Source organism: Chanodichthys erythropterus, chromosome 10 (genome assembly GCF_024489055.1).
Source record: "Chanodichthys erythropterus isolate Z2021 chromosome 10, ASM2448905v1, whole genome shotgun sequence".
Taxonomy (NCBI): Eukaryota; Metazoa; Chordata; class Actinopteri; order Cypriniformes; family Xenocyprididae; genus Chanodichthys; species Chanodichthys erythropterus.
The window spans coordinates 41,659,286-41,681,740 of NC_090230.1; the positions used below are offsets into that span (position 1 = coordinate 41,659,286).

General features: G+C 37.1%; 1 protein-coding gene across 1 annotated transcript; it reads left to right on the forward strand.

Annotated features, from left to right (window-relative positions):
- Window positions 1-2,818: 2,818 nt before the first annotated feature.
- On the forward strand, window positions 2,819-22,212 carry umodl1 (uromodulin-like 1). Its single transcript, XM_067399238.1, has 16 exons — window positions 2,819-2,894; window positions 3,499-3,741; window positions 5,859-6,047; window positions 6,141-6,244; window positions 6,441-6,627; window positions 8,479-8,604; window positions 9,303-9,566; window positions 9,760-9,872; window positions 11,725-11,938; window positions 12,092-12,229; window positions 14,141-14,610; window positions 16,213-16,355; window positions 17,316-17,555; window positions 19,672-19,831; window positions 21,832-21,916; window positions 22,025-22,212. Exons 1-16 carry the CDS (start codon window positions 2,819-2,821, stop codon window positions 22,210-22,212), a joined length of 2,940 nt encoding a protein of 979 aa, XP_067255339.1.
- The last annotated feature ends 243 nt before the right edge of the window (window positions 22,213-22,455 follow it).

Below are 22,455 nucleotides of genomic sequence, written 5' to 3' on the forward strand. Positions count from 1 at the left end.
CCACTCTAGGGATGAGGTCATCGCTAAGAACGCTCGTCACGTGTGCCGCTCTCTGATTGGCTGCTGTATAAGCTGTGGGCGTTCACGGAGGAAATGAGCGGAGGATGACGGACTGATAAACAGTTGAGATGAGTTAGCACGTATGCGCACGCTCGTTAAGGAAACAAGCAGCAGTTTGACATTAAGTAGACATATAGAAATCAGCACTTCCAAAGAAACATGTTGTCATTCCCCTGGAAGTGATCATTTAACCAACATGTATTTGTTATTTAATCCACAGTTTAATAGCCTAATAACAGGGTTGCAAAAACCTGAAAGTGTTTTATAGGCTATTTTCATTGCACAATTTGTTTTGTACATTTTATTTGTAAAAATGAGAGCTGTAATTGCATTGTATTGGAAAATAATTTTGATCTGATTAATAGAAATGATCAAAATATATTATTAAAATATTAATAAGTTATCAAAATAGCCTAATAGTTGCAGCACTAATAATCATATTTTGCCATTTTAAGCTGTAGCATATCTAGGGTTGCAAAGGGGCGGAAGGTTTCCAGTAAATTTCCAGAAACTTTCCATAGGAACTTAACCTGGGGAATTTTGTAAATATTCCAATTTGGAAACTTAAAGGGTTAGTTCACCCAAAAATGAAAATTGTGTCATTAATGACTCACCCTCATGCCGTTCCAAACCCGTAAGACCTCTGTTCATCTTCGGAACACAGTTTAAGATATTTTAAAATTTATTCAAAATATAAATCTTTTCTAACAATATCACTTTAAAATCACTTTTTATCAATTTCACACATCCTTGCTGAATAAAAGTATTAATTAAATTTTTTTTTTTTTTTAAATTACTGACCCCAAAATTTTGAACGGTAGTGTATATTGTTACAAAATATTTATATTTTAAATAAATGCTGTTCTTTAATTTTTTATTCATCAAAGAATCCTGAAAAAAAGTATCACAGGTTATAAAAATATAAAGCAGCACATTTGTTTCCAACATTGATAATTATCAAATTAGCAGAATGATTTCTGAAGGATCATGTGACACTGAAGACTGGAGAAATGATGCTGAAAATTCAGCTTTGCATCACAGAAATAAATTATATTTTTATGTATGTCAAAACAGAAAACCATTATTTTAAATTGTAGATATGTTTCACAATATTACAGTTTTTTCTGTATTTTTGATCAAATGTGCATGTTATGAAGTGTGCTGTGTGAATGTGATTGTGGAATGCAGGGTAAAAATTCAACTAAAATTGCATTAAATATGTTTTTTTTATGCAAAATTATGCTGCAAGATGTTTTTTCGACTACATTTAAGAACCCTGTTATTGGCTAACCTGTAATTTTGCAGATTCCCTGTTTGTTCCCATTAATTCCCGTTAATTTCCATACATTCCTGCTAATTCCCATTGAAAGTTTCCAGTTTTGAAAATTCCCAGAATTTTGTAACCCTAAGCATATCTAACTAAACAAACTGCTTAAAATTGCTTACGATGTAATTTTGTGCTACAAAATTCTGTATATGTGCACACTTATAAAGGTGAATAGCTAATAATTGCACATAATTCTAGAAGATCTGGGTTCTTTTCCCTTTGCAACCAATTAAAATGACATCATTAATAAAGTCTGTCAAAGAATCACGTCGTGCTCATTATATCTTCCTAAGGGAGAGTTAAATTGTGTTTACCTGTACAGAAGCCAAGTTAACAGATATTAAAGTCAAACTGCATGAGGCAAGTTCAAAATTATCACATGGGTTTTTGATGATTTCTCATAGAAATTCATTGTTGGAATTTTTGGAAACTCTCTATATCACTTTTAATTTTTATAATTGTTTGAAATCAGTGTATTGTTCTCTGACTCAACACAGCAGGACAATATATTTTCTACTGAAATTTTATATATTTAAGCTCAATTTCTTTTCCTCAGTCTATTACTTTTGATAAATAAAGTGTTGAATTATGATCTTCTCAGTAGTTTTTCAAGCACACGGTACATTCTGCTCTCTGCATGAGAACACATTAGTCACTCAGTGAGCACATAACACTGACATTCTTTAATTAGGCTATTTTTCACACCACATTAATTAGTTGCTATCCAAATGCCAGGCTGGCTGCTGTCCGTATGTGTCTGTGTATCTGTGTATTTATGACTTGTATGTTCTCATAGGCTAAGCTTTATGTGCACTGCTAATTATAACTAAGCTGGTTCAGTCACTGCATAATTTTCACCAGGAAGAAAATATATTGAAACAAAAAGCATTTTGCAGTTCAACAAGTGTGAGCTTAGAGGTTTGCAAAGGGGTGTAAAAGGCACCATGGTGACATTAGGGACTCATTAGGGACTTTTCTCACTGTTAACTGAAATAAAGCCTATTGTTATGACTAAAATGATTGACAAGACACAAAATCAAACCACATTTGATCATTCTTGTTTGTAATGAGCAGCGTTTTACTCTACTTTTTATTCTCAAAACCCTTTCAAAATTCATTTTAATTCCCACTACCAGCCCAACACTGGCTTAAAGGTAAATTGTCAATACCGCATATTACACCATACAGTATAGCTGAAAGTGAAATGCTTTTAAAAATGCCATTGATTTTCCACTGTTGTTACAGGAGTCATCTGTGCAGAGCAGTTAATACAGACTCATGGGAGTTGATGGGCGTCTGTTTAGAGGGTAAAGGAGCAGGGTTTGCTTCCAGCAGTGTACATGGAGCTCAAAGAGTAACCTGTTCAGTTCACAATGGCTTGGTATGGTTTTTAAAAACAAGAAGCAAGTATTTGGCGAATCAATATTCAAAATGCATTGGGTTGTTGGTACCTGGTTAATCACATCTCTCCTTGGCCTTGGAATGGGGCATAACACTTTATCTGAAGGTAGGAAAAATCTGCTTATGTTTGTATTTCATTTCAGTATCAAAACTGTATAAAAATAAAAATATATATAGATAACAGTAAGTTTTGATGAGAAATCTCAGACATTTGATTTCATCAATTGTAGGGTATCTTGTCGAACCTGAGCAAAAAGAGATTCTTAAAGAGATTTCTTTCTGACAAACAATAAACAAATAAATGAAGTATCAATGCAAGTCTCCATTTCCACTTCCATTAATCTCATTGATTTTTCTTTCTGGTGAGATGTTGTCTATAAATATGAATCTCTTTTGAATGTTATATAATTTTATATTTATAGCAAACAAGTAAGAAATATTATTAAAATTGTGAAATAAATGCTCTTTTGAACTTTCTATTCATCAAACAACCCCCCAAAAATGTATTAGCTATGATTTCCACAAAACTATTAAACATCACAACACAACATTATTCAACATTATTAATAAAAAGAAATATTTATTGAGCACCAAATCAGCATATTTGAGTGATTTCTTAAGGATCATGTGACACTGAAGACTGGAGTGATGGCTATAAGTTTGTAGAATTTGTCTATTCCAGACAATTTTGAATTTCTTTCATTTTTCAGGATATGACCGGACTCTGTCAGGTTATCATCTGTGTAATGAGACTGAGCTTGTTTCGGTGACCAATGTGATCTCCTATCCAACTTCGTACATCCAGAGGAGACCGTGTGGTGGGTGGCTGCCATGGACAATGTGTGATGTCACGGTTTATAAAACAGAATACCAAACACAGGTGTATGACATGCTCAAACAGGTTAAGAAATGTTGCCACGGCTACGAACAAGTTGGGAGTTACTGTGCCTTGTGTGAGTATTTTCAAACAAATTATTTTGAAATAGATTGTAAAAGTGTCCTAGGAAAGTGAAAAGATGCTGCAGATTGTCTTAAAGCTGCTGTACAAAACTTTTTTCACATTCAAAATATACAAAAATGATATAATGAGCGAGTACATCATGAATCCATTTTTCAAACCATGTTTTTGTCGTATGCTGAATCACTAAGGTACACCTATAATAAGTGTTTATATTAGGACTATTTTAGACAGGTTCGTAGTAGCAAGCGGCAACCTCCCTCCATTTCTCTTGAAGCCAATACGGAAGTGACTTAAACTGCAATTCATCGACTGGCCGCTAGGGGCTCCAAAAGAATCTCATTGAGCCCCATGTTAAAATGCCCAACTTTACAGCAGAAAGAAACATGTTTACAACCTGGTACAAATTGTGGTTTTGGTCTATATAGCTAATTTTGCCCTTCATAACAACCGTGAAGGGGGTGAATTTTTTTATAACTCATCCGTTTAAATTTTATTAAGCCTTAAGTTCTGCATATTTAAGGGCACGGCCACTTGAGTGACAGGTGGATTGCTGCTGCTGTCACCACTAGCCGTTTGTCTGCTGCCGTCACGTCACCTCAGCTCCACACACGTCCTGCCTCTTTTCCCATTTTCTGTTATCCGGGAGTGACGCGCGTTGACGCACTGCCAAGATGAGTGATGTGACGTCACGGACACTACGTCCATATTTTTTTTACAGTCTATGGGTAGTAGGCTAAAACTGCGGAGTAGCACAGTACACAGTAAAATTCCCAGAGTTAAATCAACTCTGCTCAGAGTACATTTGGTCCCTTTCTAAATAGTGTTAAAGTAACACTAAAACAAAGTTAAAGTTAATGAGATAAGCAATTAATAAGACTGTTCTTGTTTTTCTCTTTTCTTCAGTGATTCTGCTTGTTAACAGCAGGTGTTCATCACTAATGCACAATCATCACTTAATTATCTCATTAACTTTAACTCTGCTTCAGTGTTATTTTAACACTATTTAGAGAGGGACCATATGTACTCTGAGCAGAGTTGATTTAAAGGATTAGTCCACTTTTAAATAAACTTTTCCAGATAATTTACTCACCCCCATGTCATCCAAGATGTCCATGTCTTTCTTTCTTCAGTCGAAAAGAAATTAAAGTTTAATGAAAACATTCCAGGATTTTTCTCCTTATAGTGGACTTGAATGGGCACCAAACGATTGAAGGTCAAAATTAGTTTAAATGCAGCTTCAAATTGTTCTACATGATCCCAGATGAGAAATAAGGGTCTTATCTAATGAAACCATCGCTCATTTTCTTAAAAAAAAAAAAGTTTTAACCTTAAATGCTCATCTTGAACTAGCTCCCTTCTTCTTTATTTGAATTCCAGCAGTGTAGAAACTGCTAAGTGTATTACTGCCCTCCACAGGTCAAAGTTTGAACTAATTGTTATATACTATTGAACTAGCATATTGCATATAAAAATTAGTTCATACTTTGACCTGTGGAGGGCAGTAATACACTTAGCAGTGTCTACACTGCTGGAATTCAAATAGAGAAGAAGAAGAGGAGAGCTAGTTCAAGATGAGCATTTAAGGTTAAAACTTATATAATTTTCAATTCTTTTAAGAAAATGAGCGATGGTTTCACTAGATAAGACCCTTATTTCTCATCTGGGATCATGTAGAACAATTTGAAGCTGCAGTGAAACTAATTTTGACCTTCAATCGTTTGGTGCCCATTCAAGTCCACTATAGGGAGAATAATCCTGGAATGTTTTCATCAAAAACTTTCATTTCTTTTCAACTGAAGAAACAAAGACATGGACATCTTGGATGACATGGGGGTGAGTAAAATATCAGGAAAAGTTTATTTAAAAGTGAACTATTTCTTTAACTCTGGAGATTTTGCTGTGTACCTGCGTGACCCATAGACATAAATGAGAAGTAGTTCTGGCTACAATGTTCTTCCGCAAGACGCATACAGTTCTGTTTTTTAACCACTAGAGCACCAAGCGTTATGGACTGCAGCTTTAATCAACATTTAAAGTGACATTATTGTTGGTCACTGTAGACTTTTTTGACCATTAAAGTCTTTTTTATTGATATTGTCATTATCTCAGCCTTGAACAGAAGTGCAGAATTCACATCTAAGCCAGGACTGTGTCCCTCAGCAAGTGGGTCTCTGAGGAATAATTCAAACTCCTCTGGCTCCATGTGCATGTGGGACATAGATTGTCCTCAGTGGCAAAAATGCTGTCAGACCGAAAATATCTCCAACATCTATCAGTGCTCATACCCAGTACCACCAGGTATACTCAATCCCATACACTGCATCCCAGAATTCTCATAGGCACATTGTTAAATAACATTCAATGTGTTTAAAATGTCAATTTGTCCTCAAGCCAACAGAACCTGCTTCAATGCGACAATAACAGTTAAGACAAACTTTGAGCTACTAACTATGGACAAAGGACTCTTCAACCACACCAGACTACTGCACTCTGTGGTTTGTAATCATAGACATTATGTACTTTATAAGCTATAAGATGCTAACACTGTGGCTGTGTTTTAAAACAACGTGATTTTGCTACCTAGGCCGCATACTTGGGCCAAACACTACACTTTGAAACAGCCCATATATGCTCTGTCTCTGTAGTGGCTATGTTGATCTGCAGTGATATATCTATTGGTTCTTTCCTTAGATAACTGGCGCTCTGGGAACTGCTGAGATTTCTGTGCATCATGTCTGGTCATGGTCAGCAGGGCCCTTTACAACCTCTTCATCACTGCTGGTTTGTTCTTCTAAAGACTTCTTTCTAGAAGAAATCATTTCTACAAGACTGTATCGGTTGGAAAACATTGAGGAGGTGACTAATGTCGTGGTTCAAGGTAAGACAAGTAGAGTCATTGTGATTGGTCCGATTGTGAAATCAAAGCATTTCATGTGATTCATTTTGTCAAGAATGAAAAAAATTGTGCTATGACTGTGAATAGTAGCATATTTCAATGTTTGATATTTTTGTTTAAATTTGAATTGTGTTGAGTTGCCAGTTCATGTCTAAAGTACAATCCAGTTGCATAAACATAGCCATTATGTTAAAGGTAGGGTAGGCAATTTTTTTCATAAACACTTTTTGTTATTCTGGTTGAAACTCTCTTCACATCATGATAGTAATCAATAATATAGAAGTGGTCTAATTATTTAAAAATGTACATATATTGTCTGTGGAAGTCTCAGGACCAAAAATGTTCGTCCGATGATTGCATTCGGTCCAATGTCTTACATGCCTGTCAGAGGAATTATATCCATACCTTCGCGCACCCTGCTCGCGTGGACATCACATGTCATCAGCGCGGCTATGTAGAGTTGTGGACATTCACAAAGTGCTGCAAACGAACAGTAGCCGCCTTTTACAGTTCCAAAACAAAACAAAACAACGCGCTTATGCTGATCGGTGTGTAACATCAACGTAGCGCGAGAGCGATTGGAGAGTTAGATGCATAAAGAGTCGTCTGACTCTTTATGCATTTGAATCGCTTTCGCGGTAGTTTGATGGCATAATCCGATCGGACTGTGCAGCGCCAAAGCATCTTGAACAAGCCTAGTGTCTCAATGCTGCCCTCACGGGCTATCGATTTTGTACTTCCCACTGCTGAAGTCGAGAATACAAGCTTATTGCATTCAAGTTTCGACATGAGAGGGCGTTCATGTGCAATTGTTTTACCTAGGAAACTCATATTTACGATAATTCCTAGAGCATGTGAAGGCAGCATAAGATCTAGAATGACCCACTAGCACGAAGCAAACTGAGGCCTGTTGCATAAACTCCTAAGACTAGTTTCACAAGTCTTTCTTTAAGACTGTTCATAACTTTTTTAAGTCAGTTACATAAAAATGTAGACTGGTCTAATGAGTAAGACTGATTACCTCTGACTAACTGCTAGTTGGTCATACTAGTTCTTAAGACACAGTCTTAACATAATGGCTATGTTTATGCAACTGGCCCCTGAAGCTAAACCACTTGGAAACAACTGATCTGTATTAACGTTTATTGAATAAAATCATTCCAGCTTGTCCATTACCTTGATGAATCCACATCCTACAAACACACTCATTCATTCATTCATTCATTCATTATCATTTCCTACACAGATGTGGATGAATGTGCAGTTCCGGAATTGAACAGTTGTTCTCCACATGCACACTGCATGAATACAGTAGGGTCTTATTCATGTGCCTGTCATCATGGGTATCATGACCTCAATTCTTCACAGCCAGGAACAGTTTGTATGGGTAAGAAAGGACAATCATGACATAACTATGCTGTTTTAACCACATGAAACTACCTGAATTTTTTATTTATTTTTTTTTCACAAAAAAAGAAAAACAAAACTGTGGCAGTGTCCTTCTTTTGTTCTTTTTTGAAGGCCCTCTTGGATGTTTTTGGTCACAAACCTGCTATTACGTTTTTCTTAGAGCTGCACACACCATATTGTTTTGCTTATGAAACCCCATAAATCTGAAAGGACCAAAATCCTGTTATGTGTTTTCTATTTCTGACGCAGCCCCCAGTGTCACTACTCAATCTTTCATGAACAACACTGTCTCTGTCCCGCCAGGTACACTGTAACAGGTTTTGCTCATCTCCATTCTAACTCTGTCAAAAATGATCAGTTATGATGCACATTTATTAGGAATTTTTGAATCTAATTTGTGCTGCTTTCCCTTCTTTTTTTAAGGTAACAGAACATACACTGATGGAGAACAAATGAGTACCACCCCATCTGGACCATTCTGGACATCCACTGTTGATCCTTCTTCACATTCAAATAATCCTTCCATCAGCCTACCACCTTCTACATGCGGTGTGTTATGCAAAAATGCCAAGTACACATACAGGCAGAGGACATTTTTGTTAATAAATTTTAAGTGGCACAGTATATGTGATTTTTGGATCAAGTAAATAATTCCTTTCCTGATAATTTACTCACCCCCATGTCATCCAAGATGTTCATGTCTTTCTTTCTTCAGTCGAAAAGAAATAAAGGTTTTTGATGAAAACATTCCAGGACATTTTCTCCATATAGTTGACTTCAGTGGCCTCCAAACGGTTGAAGGTCAAAATTACAGTTTCATTTCAGCTTCAAAGTGTTCTATGCGATACCAGACATGAATAAGGGTCTTATCTAGAGAAACAATCGCTCATTTTCTAAAAAAAAAAAAAAAAAAAAAAATTATATAAGTTTTAACGGGCTCATCTTGAACTAGCTCTCTTCTTCTCTATTTGAATTCCGGCAGTGTACAAACTGCTAAGTGTATTACTGCCCTCCACAGGTCAAATTGTTATATACTTGCACTAGCATATTGTACATGACAATTTAGTTCAAACTTTGACCTGACTCTTTAAGTGAATTTGACTGATAAAAACCTATGAAAACTTTTTTCTTTATTAACTTTGTTCTATGAACGCCTCATTTTGCCTGTGTAGCATTTGTATTGAAAATAGTGTTATGGCTTGTATATATCTAACCACATTCTAACTACTTTTTCTTTCTTTGTTAAGACTACATACCTGAGATCACCAGTCTGTTCTCTTATGACGTCAATGCATCAACCTTTCATGTGGCATGGACCACCAACAACCAAACTGGGGTCACTTTCAACCTAGTTCTGCTTCATGGGACCACTGAGCTGGAAAACATGTTGCATGTAAGGAACTTTAACTGGACGTTCAGGAACCTGGATCCTGCAGTTCTTTATATTGTACGTGTCACTCCATTTGCCTGTGGTATCCAGGGAAACTCCACAGAGATCAAAGTTAGAACAGGCAAGTATAGCATTGGTTTAATAAGTATTAAGTGCTTAATGTATAATTTATGTATAATTTTAGACATTCTTTATTACAAATTCAGTCTATAATAATACTACATATTATAGATTCCAGACGTTGTTTTATATTACAGTGTCAGCATGATAAAATGTATTCACATTTAGGTAACTAAATACTGTGCTTTCTTTAGATGGACATTTGCTTCTAGCTGCAGTCCGCTTGACAAATGTGGAGTATACAGTGGCCTTGAGTGACCCATACAGTGATGCATATAAGGAGTTCTGTAGAAATGTCACAAATGAGGTTTGATGGATTCCATATTCATCTAAATGATTAAAAATGTATTAACATGATACTTTAAGACTGACATAAAATAAACTCTCCAATCATCCAGTAAAAAAAATGAGCAACATCCACCTTGGTGTACTAAAAACATTTTAAGTGTTTTGTACAGAAGAGGATTAGGGCCAAGCAATAATAAAAAAATAAAATCATCTCGAGATTAAAGTTGTTCAATTTTGAGAAAAAAACTCGAAATAAAATGTTGAGAATAAACTCGTTAAATTACGAATTTGTTCTCATAATCTAACAACTTTTTTTCTCGTAATTTAATGACTTTATTCTCAACATTTTATCTCGACTTTTTTCTCGTAATTTAATGACTTTATTCTCAACATTTTATCTCGACTTTTTTCTCGTAATTTAATGACTTTATTCTCAACATTTTATCTCGACTTTTTTCTTGAAATTTAATTTTTTTTCTCGTAATTTTAACAAGTTTATTCTCAACATTTTATCTCGACTTTTTTCTTGAAATTTAATGACTTTATTCTCAACATTTTATCTCGACTTTTTTCTCGTAATTTAATGACTTTTTTCTTGAAATTTAACAACTTTAATCTCGAGATGGTTTTATTTTTTTTATTATTGCTTGGCCCTAATCCTCTTCCGTAGTTTTGGCCGTTCATTTACATGACAACAGCGTTTTGGGGTCTGAAAATGCAAACTTTTGAAAATAAGTTTTAAAGTGCATGTTTTTGAAAACGATACCGTTATCATCTCCATGTAAACAACAAAAACACAGATCTGTGAAAACAATGACGGCATGCACGCATATGATGTGTTTAGTCTACAGGCATGCGCGTTTGGTGCAAGTGCTCTTTAAAGTAATGCGTATGTCTTTCTTTACAAAGTGACATCACCAACTACTGACCTGGCATGCGTAATACAACGTTTTTAGTCGTTTTCATGGATCCTTTTGGGGATCATTTTGAAAGCTTTGTCATCTATACAAAGAAAAAACATTTCCTTTTTTTTTTTTAATTGTTGTCATGTAAACATATCCTTAGACATGAATGCAGCCTCATGCAATTTGTGGAGGAAAGTTTTTAAAAGTTTTTACCTGGCACTGGTAAACAGTAAAATCCTACATACTGTATTTACATTGAAGACAGTAGGGCTACAGACTAAGTTTACAAGTAATTGTGATTATGATTACTGCTCCTGCAATTTGTGAAAAGTGTCAATTTACATAATTCTATGTATCATTCTATTGCCTCAAAGGTTTCTGTTTACTTTTTTTTTTTCAGTGATGAGCGCTGCAACCAATCACAGACTAGCTCATAAAATCAATGTTTAGAGGTGTGGAAGAACAAGAGTTGTCCAACCACACCCTAACTCTACCCATAACCCTATAGCTAAACATAACTCCACTCATTAGGGTCACAGAGGGGGCGCTGGATGCCATTTGGCTCTGATGTGAGCACCTAAATGTGACTTTGAAATCATTATGACTTGGTGGTGGGCTCAGTCAGCAAACATCTGTAACAACCACCTTAAACACCATAGAAACACACTAAAACCCATTCAAACACCTTAGCAACTACATAGCAACACCCTGGCAACCACTAGCAACACCCTAGTGTTTTGCATGGGCAAGCACTCACATTTTTTCAAAAAAAGTCCAAAAAGCAGTTTGCTTTATATGATTCATAATTACCTGAAGAAAGAAAGTGAAGTGTAGCCAAATATGGTGTCCCATTGTGCTCTGCATTTCACCCATCCAAGTGCACACACACAAAGTGTACACACATTCGGAGCAGTGTGCTAGATCACTTTCAAAAATGTGTTGATTCTCTTTCAAATGTGTCCCCAGATTCTTTTGTCTCCAGAGATCCATGCACTAGTCAGCTCTGGACAAGTCATCATCCGGATAACATCCCTCTCAGTTGGCAGCGTAATCGTGAACTTTTCCATCATATTTCAACCTAACAGCAACATGAACATGACTAGCGTGTCCAGAGATCTTATTGTGTCTCTACAGAACAGCTCCATATACGTAATAGACAGTAGCAGTATATACATAGGAGGTACTGGTTATTCTTTCATGCATTATTTGATGACAATGAATTAAAGAAGTTATTACTAAACATTAAGTGAAGTTTGATGTTGGAACAGTTTCCACGCTTGTTAATGATGTGACATGTTGACTTGAGATGTGATTGGTCTCTTGTTATTTATAGATTTAAATGAGTGTTTGGTGTATGAGGCGGACTGCTCTCCATGGGCTTTCTGTGAAAACACTATTGGCTCATACATCTGTGCCTGTTGGTCTGGATACGACGATAAGAACCCCAGTAGATCAGGACGCATCTGTGCAGGTACATGCTGTAGATAATGCTCCTGTTGAGAGATTGCATTAGAATGTCACACACCTTTAATTGAGACAAACAGAAGTCTATCAGGCACAGTTACTTGTGACTAAAAATGCCAGTATAGATTTGGTCTTCTGCCACAATAGAGTGCTACAGTGATGACATATTTTTGTAGGCCAACACAGAATTTAGCATCACCCTGGTTCCCTTGACAAAAAGCCTTGAAAAATAGGATTTTTCCATTGGCTTTTGGATTTTTGCAAAAACAAAGTCCCAGCAAAGGTTTATGATACTTATACATTTTATTCGTCATGATAATCTTTACAACTGAAAACAACTTTTATCAATTTTGAAGCCTAATTACTATTGCCAGAATTAAAAAGCTAAATGTAGGCTTTAAACAAACTACACCACAGTCACATGACTTCAACGTCACCACCATTATAGGGATAGTTCACCAAAAAATGAAAATTATCCCATGATTTACTCCTCTAAGCTTTATAATGGTTGTAAATGGGGGAACCACATTTTGAAGGAAAAAAAATGCATCCACTCATAATCAAAGTAATCCATATGTCTCTAGGGCCTTTTGAAGCGATGCAATAAAATATCCATATTTAAAACTTAATAAATTCAAATAACTAGCTTCTGGCAGACGACCGTATGCATATTGCACAAGTCCCAAAACTCGTGTTTACTACCGGAATTCGCTGTGTTGTCGTGTTCGTGGATTCATTATGTCGGACTCACCGCAGGTAACTCATAATCTGCAGTTGTTACTCCTGTCTCCTGACAAAAACATTGCATGCGGCGCCTGTGGAGTGTGGAAAGTTACTGGAGAGCGCAGCCGCGCTCGTCTCTCACAAGGAACGTCACGGCAGTGATTGACAAGCCAGAGGGCCAATCGTTTATGTGATGGTCGTGTAAACGATTGGCTGATGTTTTTAAAGCCCTACCTCGTGCACAGATGATGTATATTAATATTATTCCTTTCAGTGCACCTAATAAATAGTGTTTTATCAGTTAGTAAAGGCAGTTTCAAGTAATATTGCAAAAATGTATAAAACAAAACATCCTCTTTAGCACCGTTAAGCTTAGATGCCTCTCTATGTTCAAAAAGGTAGGGCTGGGCAACAAACTCGAGCTCCTTATATTAATATCCTCCGACATTTTTCTTTAAAAATTCTTGTTTTAGACTTCTAATCGTGACCGGTGTTTTGTTTTGCTCTATCCTCTGCGCTTCCACGTTCATCATTGCATCATGCGTCGGGTCAGAGGTTACTCTCTGCCACAAATCGATGCGTACGGTCGTCTGTCGGAAACTAGGTATTATAGTTAATAAATACAGATATTTTTCTTACAAAAACCCATTGCTTGAATTCAAAAGGCCTTTATTAACCTAATGTAGCTGTATGGATTACTTTTATTATGGATGGATGCACTTTTTTTTCTTCAAAATGCCCCCCACCCCAATTCACAACCATTATAAAGCATGGAGGAGCAAGGATATTTTTAAATATATCTCAGATTGTGTTTGTCTGAAAGAAGATAGTCATACACAGTCATATGACCCTAATCACCGACCTTATTTCAGGCATTTAACCAAAAACCCATTTAAATAAAAACACTGACTTCAGGACAGTAGAACCAGAAGTGGTAAAATGCTGACTTGTTTCTGGGTTTTGGCCTACAAAATACGTAATCCCTGAAGCAAGCGATAATAATCCAATCTATTATATAATATAGGAATCAATTACATGATATACACTATATTGCCAAAAGTATTTGGACACCCCTCGTGTCATTAAAGTTCCTGTGCACGTAAAGGCAGGCGAAAAACTTTTGGCAATATAGTGTATAATAATATGGCCTCTCTGTTATTATATTCTTATCTGTGTTTCTTCCTGTTCATGACAGCATCACCTAACGCCACAACATCGACTGTTAATCCCACGACAAACTATCCTGGAGTATCTTCAAATTCCACTGCCACAAGCACTACAACATCTTCTATTACAATAACTATGATTGGAAACCCATCTATGAGCAGTACAGTGAGCACAGCTCATGTTCAGAGCAACAACAAAACAACAGAGTCTTCGACATTGGCAAACATTCCTACAACAATACTCGCACCCATAACACAGGACACAGTCAGGATTACATCTTTCAGTCAACATATTATTGGCCATTTGACCTCATATGTTACTGTTGAGTGCAGCCCAGGGTATATATCAGTCGTCATAAGGCGAGACGTTTTGCAGTTCAATAGCATCAACGAGAGTGCCCTGTTCCTCGGTAAACCAGAATGTCGTCTCAGTGGAATAAATGCATCCCATGTGTGGCTCACTACAGCTTGGGATAAGTGTGGTACTACACTAGAGCATGTAAGTCCTCCATTATCATTTAACTTTATAATTGAGTTTATATCAGTGCTATTTTAGTACAATTGAGATAATATTGTAGTTTTTAATAATATTTTTAAAAAATCATATTCATTTTAATATTAGTAAAAGTTTTTTGTAGATTTGTTTTTTTCTATTTTTAGTTTTTTTAGTATATCAAGTTAAGCTAGTTAAAGTTTTTTATTTTGATGATCCCCAACAGACATTCTTATGACGTTAAGTAACTTTGCAAGTGCATGTCAAGTTTTTCCACTAACCCTAACAGTCTACTAACTCAAATGAGAGTTGTAGAGCTGCATGATTGTTAAAGGATCACTGTCTTGATTCAAACACCAACGCAATCTCATTCCTAAATGACAATGATTCGCCTGTGTCTGTTAAAGGGTTAGTTCACCCAAAAATTTTACTTCGGTCATTAAGTACTCACCCTCATGTTGTTCCAAACCCTTCAGTTCTTCATTCATCTTCAGAACACAAATTATTTTTGATGAAATTCGAGAGGTATCTGAACCACATATAGGCGGCAAGAAAGGTAGCAAAGACATCATTAAAACAGTCCATGTGACTACAGTTGTTCAACCTTAATGTTATGAAGGGACGAGAATACTTTTTGTGCGAAAAAACAAAACTTTATTCAATTTTATTTTATAACTTTATTCAACAATTTCTTCTCTTCCCTGTCATTCTGCTTTGCTGTTTACATTGATGACGCAGTGCAGCGCTTCCAGGTTCTACATCCGAACACCGACTTAGTATTGGCCGACGCTGTTCATGTGAGCAGCATGACACATGCGTGTGATGCTCACACAGGTGCCGGACAATAATGAGCCGGCCTTCTGAAATAGAACCCGGAAGCGCTGCACTGTGTTTACTACGCAGGAGAACAAAGGTATTATGGGTTTGGAATGACATGACAGAAATTTCATTTCAGGGTGAACTAACCCTTTAAACCTTTGACAAAATCACAGCGGAACATTCACATCTGCGTTAGTGCTGCCGCTGCCAGAGAGAGATATCATGTATAGGTATGAAACCGCTTAACATCTTTTCAGTCTTTTTAGCCGTACCGTATGGTTATTTCTGTGTTACAAATATTTACATTATCACAGAAGTACTGGGATAAAAGTTTATAGTTCAGATATACACACTGATGTCTATGGAAATTTTAAAAAAAAGAGTACGCTTCAAATAATGACTGTATCGATTACATTGTTGCGCCACCAGGCAGGGTTGCCAGGCAACAGTGTAAAAGTAGCCCACTTCTGCGGGAAAACTGGCGACAAGTGGCTGTTAAAAATGTATTTGTCATTGAAACAAGTGAAGTCATTATTCAGGTTAAACATTTTAAATAGACTGCAGAAATTAACATTTTGTCAGAACTTCTGGTAAATTACATTATTTTGTTTAGTAGTCAGTTCAGAATCGTAGGTGATCTTTGACATGTAGGTGCAATGTTACTTATAGTAAACAGAATGTTTAAAGAGAACCATCAAAATGAAGTGTTACCAGGGTGTGTTATAGTTTTAGTTATCTATAAAAACCTTGTATGATAACATATGTTTTTTTTTTTTTTTGGTCTTTCAGAACAACACGCACAATTCATTTAATGTGACTCTATTCAACAATGTGAGCAGTTCACAGATGGGTTCTGTTGTGCATTTGGAAGTTCCCATCATCTGCACTTACCCCAGTCGCATAATCATCTCCACGGGATACCCCCCCTCAGGGTACAGTGCTTCCATAGCAACTGTCACTATGGAGCTTGTTTTTCTCGCTTTTCCAGCTCAATACCTATCTCTTGTCACGTCAAGAACTTCTAGACTCAATTAAAGGTGTTAATTATGTCAGCATATGTTAAACAAAACATTTTTCCTAAACTCAGAGATCAGACTGAGACCAAATGCACGTCCTGATATTGCTGAATTTGATGCGTTGCTGGGTCAACATATTTTGTTGATCCTGGAACAACATTCTAGTCTGAAAATTTAGTCTTAACCATATTCCTACCCCTAAACCTAACCCTACCCATAAGTTATCCCAAAAATCAGAGGGAAATTATAGATGGATAACACTGATGTAGAAGATAATGTAGAATTCATGATTTTAAGCCTAAACTTGACATAATCTGTAAATTTGTCCCTCAAATCTGATTGGTTGATTTGAATGTTGTTCCAGGATCAACAAAAATGTTGACCCAGGAACATGTTGAACTCAGCAATGTAAGGTTATGCGAGATGCAATACCTAAATCAGGAGTGTAAACTCCCGTAATTTAGTGTCTGTTGTTTTCAGTGGGTGAATCTCATGTGCCCAGGTCACATTTTACACCAAAATCAAAAGAAAAAGCAAGAAATTATATTTTCAAAAAGAAATTAAGACATTAAACATTTATTATTATTTTTTTACATTGTGACATTATCTTTATGCCAATTCCAACCCGGTTTTTATTATGTGTCCAGTTCTTGCTATTTTATTATATTTTAGCCATTGTTTTCAATGGCTATTTATATTTAGAAATGCTATAAAACAGTATTTGTTCCTTTATTTAAAAAAAAAAAATGTATTTGGTCCCAAAAGCAGGCTTACTTTTCTTTAAGACAAACCTTTGTATTTCTTTCTTATGATTTGTTTCTTTGTGAAACTCATTTGTCACTTTGATCGCTACTAACAAACCCTGTTTTTTTAAAGGTATTTTAATATGATCAACGACCCAGTGGCAGGATTGGGTAGCTTCCAGGTTACAGTGCGGCTGCTGAACGGGACGTCTCCTTTACCTGAGAATTACGCCTTCTCCCCTGATGAGGAGGTCATTGTGGAGGTTGGAGTCAACACTACCATCTCCCAAATCAAAGTGGTCATCAACAAGTGCTGGGCCACTTCAAGCAATGACTCATCAAAGTCACCCATCTACTTGTTTCTGCAGGATGGGTGGGTGCAGCTGAATAATATCTTTCAATATTGGAATGTAAATTTTGCAATAGCTATTTTCATTTGACTATAACTTGCGGCTTTTAAAGGTACACTATATAACTTTTGACAAAATTGCGGAAGAACATTGTTTTGGTTGTGCTTCGGCTCTGTGTGGATGAATATGACTATCATGCGGCTCATAAAACATTCACTACTAGGCTTAAAAGGTACACTATATTGCCAAAAGTTTTGGGACGCCTGCCTTTACGTGCACATGAACTTTAATGCCATTCCATTCTTAATCCGTAGGGTTTAATATGGAGTTGGCCCACCCTTTGCTGCTATAACAGCCTCAACTCTTCTGGGAAGGCTTTCCACAAGGTTTAGGAGTGTGTTGATGGGAATTTTTTAACAATTCTTCTAGAAGCGCATTTGTGAGGTCAGGCACTGATGTTGGCGAGAAGGCCTGGCTCACACTCTCCGCTCTAATTAATCTCAAAGGTGTTCTATCAGGTTGAGGTCAGGACTCTGCAGGCCAGTCAAGTTCCTCCACACCAAACTCGCTCACCCATGTCTTTATGGACATGTTGGTACAGTCATGTTGGAACAGGAAGGGGCCATCCCCAAACTGTTTCCACAAAGTTGGGAGCATGAAACTGTCCAAAATGTCTTAGTATGCTGAAGCATTAAGAGTTCCTTTCACTGGAACTAAGGGGCCAAGCCCAACCCCTGAAAAACAACCCCACACCATAATCAAAAACACCCCCCCCCCCTCCCCCCCTGCACCAAACTTTACACTTGGCACAAAGCAGTCAGGCAAGTACCGTTCTCCTGTCAACCGTCAAACCCAGACTCATCCATCGGATTGCCAGACAGAGAAGCGTGATTCTTCACTCCAGAGAACACGTCTCCACTGCTCTAGAGTCCAGTGCCGGCGTGCTTTACACCACTGCATCCGACGCTTTGCATTGCACTTGGTGATGTAAGGCTTGGATGCAGCTGCTCAGCCATGGAAACCCATTCCATGAAGCTCTCTACACACTTTTCTTGAGCTAATCTGAAGGCCACACGAAGTTTGGAGGTCTGTAGCTATTGACTCTGCAGAAAGTTGGCAACTTCTGCGCGCTGTGTGCTCAGCATTCACTTACCCCGCTCTGTGATTTCACATGGCCTACCACTTCATGGCTGAGTTGCAGTTGTTCCCAATTGCTTCCACTTTATGATATCACTAACAGTTGACCATGGAATATTTAGTAGTGAGGAAATGTCACGAATGGACTTATTGCACAGGTGGCAACCTATCACGGTACCACGCTTGAATTCACTGAGATCCTGAGAGCGACCCATTCTTTCACAAATGTTTGTAGAAACAGCGTGCATGTCTACGTGCTTGATTTTATACACCTGTGGCCATGGAAGTGATTGGAACACCTGAATTCAATGATTTGGGGGGGTTTCCCAATACTTTTGGCAATATAATGTGTAACCTGTTTATATGGATTTCAAGCTGAGGATGTTACAGTAGCTATACTCATTAATAGTCAAGGTACTTCCTTGAAAATAAATTTCAGCACAAAGCTACAACAACCCATCACCTTCACAATAGATAAAGCTTTACGATGAACTCTGTTATAAATATACCTTACTCACCTGTTGAGTAATAAAAACATCATCTCCGCATTGCTTTTACAACATCACAAATCCCTCGCCTTCTCCGAAAAGCCAAGCCTTGTTTATTCTCGTTTTATTAGAGCTTTGTTGCATTCTTTTTTTGCCAGCAGATTCTCCTCTATTTGGCATTTTTTTAAACTAGTGATCCCCGGAGGTAAGAGATTTAGTGTGTCCATGTCATGCTTTCTCGCTCGTTGTGACAACTAACATATGCCACTCTGAGCAACTTTTCTCAACTCGCACAGGCAAGTGACGCATGTACTACATTCGTCACTTGCCTGTGGACTGATGATATATTGACTCTTAATTTAAATGTTGTTAATTCTGAACAAAAAAGTTACATTGTGTACGTTTAAAATGAGGCTTTACCATGATACATCATCACAGGTGTTCAACTGTCCCCATTTAACTGTGCTGTTATTAGACATGCTGAGTAATGCCAGTGTCTCTCACTGTTCCTCAGATGTGCATTGCCAAATTCGTACACAACTGTTCTTCAGAACGGAAACAACACTGTGTCTTTGCTGTCAGTGCGGGTCTTCTCATTCGTGAATCTGGACGTCATCTACCTGCACTGCCAGGTCCAGATCTGTGTCGAACTTCAGGACAACACCTGCAGACCTGTGGGTTGAAGAGCTTACATTTCATGCAATTCATATACAGTGGCTGTACAAAGCATTTGGACACTTAGGTCACACTTAACACAGACAACAAAGAATTGAAAGGGGCACCAATTATAATTAGGGGCCAAGCACCGAAGGTGCGGAGGCACCTATTGTTATTGTTGCCGTTCTTTTTTTTTTTCTTTTTTTCTTCTTCTTCTTCTTCTTCCGCTCTTGAAGTCTATGACAGCCCATAGAACCGCTTGCGGGAAAGTTATGAAATTTGGCACACAGTTAGAGGACAGTCTGAGCTATGTCCATAGCAAATTTGGAGTCTCTAACTCAATCCCTCTAGCGCCACCAGCTGTCCAAATTTGCACTTATGTTTATGTTAATAACTTTTGAACCATAAGGGCTAGAAACAAAATTTTTCTTTTTTCCTCCGATTCCTTAGATCAAGTCGATTCGATTGCGCCCTATGACGTCATTTTCCGTCACGAAAATTTTTCCGCCATTTTGAATTTTCTGAAAAACCTACTTTTTCGAACTCCTCCTAGGCCGTTACTCTGATTTTCACAAAAATTGAACCAGATCATCTTCAGACCACGCTGACAAAAAGTTCAAGTTGATTCCTCAAACCGTTTTCGAAAAACACGCGAACGAATTGTACGTAGTGCTTGCGAAAATAGACATAAGGCTGTATCTCCGTAACGCTTTATTGTATTCAGACCAACCTTGGTACATGTCATCACAAGCATGACCTGAGGCAACATGCAGCGTTTCGGCGCAGTGCCACCTAGTGGTGCGGAGATATGAAAAATGCATATTTTTGCTTATAACTTCTGATGGGTTTGTCCAAAAATCATAAATCTGGACTCGTTGGATTCGGGGCATCATGCAGAGTCGAATGATACCCAATTTTCCCATATCAGAGATTTTGGCCGTCGGCCATTTTGAATATTGTGCTTAAATGCTGTATTTTACGAAGGCATTAACGTACCTTACAAAACTTGGTATGGGTCATCAGGACAATGCCCTGAAGGAGCCTGACAAGTTTCGGCACGGCGCCACCTTGTTCAAAAGTTATAAGAAAATTTACAAAAATGCTAATAACTTTTGACTATGTTAACCGATTGGAATGAAACTGGTCTCTCTCAGTAGATTCTGTGGGTCATGCTGAGAAAATAGATATCAAATTTGCCATAGTTAGCTGAACTTCCTGTCCGCTGTATTGTTTTTCTTTAAAAAGTTACTTTTTCGAACTCCTCCTAGACCGTTGCTCCGATTTTCACCAAAATCGAACCGTATCATCTTCGATATGTGGATATGTCAAAACGTTTTCGTATACCAGAGCAACGAAGTTGAGGCATGATGCAAAAATGACTATTGAAGCTTTATCTCTGCAATGCTTTATCATATTCAGACCAAACTTGGTACGTGTCATCACAAGCATGACCTGAGGCATCATACAGTGTTTCGGTGCAGCGCCACCTACTGGAGTGGAGATATGAAAAATGGCTATTTTTGCTTATAATTTCTGATGGGTTTGACCCAAAATTCATAAATTTGGTATGGGTCATCAGGACAATGCCCTGAAGGAGCCTGAGAAGTTTCGGACCAGCGCCACCTTGTGGTCAAAAGTTATAACAAAATTGACAAAAATGCTAATAACTTTTTTTTTAATTGCTCACTGCTGCTGTTGGTCTGATGCTCACGGCCATGTTGGCTCGCTTCTTGTGCCGTTTTTGTGCTTGGCCCCGTAATTGCTGCTTGCAGCTATATTTTTATTTATAATTGGTCTACTGATACTATACATATTATTTTATTTATTTTAAGTTTTATTTATTTTAAGTGCTATATAAATTAAAGTTGTGCTATTACAATTAAGCTATTTTATAATTTTTTGTTTTTATTTCTTTCACACTTTGTTTATTTTAACTTTTCTGCATAAATGAAAAGATCAGCATGTGAACTGGAATGTGAGAAAGTTTAATATATATAATCTTTTTGCAATCCATTAGGACTGTATGGGGAGGTCATACAGGGCTTCCAACTTAATTGGAGCGACAAAGGCTTCCATTGGACCCTTAAACAGATTACATAAAGGTAAATACTTCTTATCTAATGAGTATGAATGCTTATATAATATCTATATTCCCTGTATATAAGGACCTAATATTAATTGACAAAATCACTACTTTTTTTTTTTTAAAGCAACGCCCCAAAATGATACATCAAATACTCTGCAGACTGTTGGATTTGTTCTACTTGGCGTTGGTGTGTTTCTGTTTTCCCTGGCTGCCATCGCAGGATTGGTGTATCACAAAAGGAAAATCGGGAACTACAACTTTAATTTCAAACCACAGCAGGAGAACTTCAGCTATCATGTTTTTAGCACGTAACTGCTCCCGGATAGTTAACTGTAACAGTAAACTGGGTATAATTTTATTATTGGATATTACTAATAGGCCTATGACTAAATATTACCCATTACTATTAATATTACTAATATTGGGTACTCCTAATAATTTTCCATAGAACATTAAAATTAAAATTAATGGTTTAAAAAACATACAAACAATCTACTATAAAAGTCAATCTGTTTTGTTTTAATTTATTTTTTATTATTTGTCAGCACTTTAACA

Excerpts from the sequence above, each read along its gene's own strand:
- umodl1 (XM_067399238.1), top strand. The coding sequence starts at position 2,819 with ATGCATTGGGTTGTTGGTACCTGGTTAATCACATCTCTCCTTGGCCTT. Across the intron at positions 2,895-3,498 it reads GCATAACACTTTATCTGAAG|GATATGACCGGACTCTGTCA; the intron begins GTAGGAAAAATC and ends TTCATTTTTCAG. Across the intron at positions 16,356-17,315 it reads ACGGGATACCCCCCCTCAGG|GTATTTTAATATGATCAACG; the intron begins GTACAGTGCTTC and ends GTTTTTTTAAAG.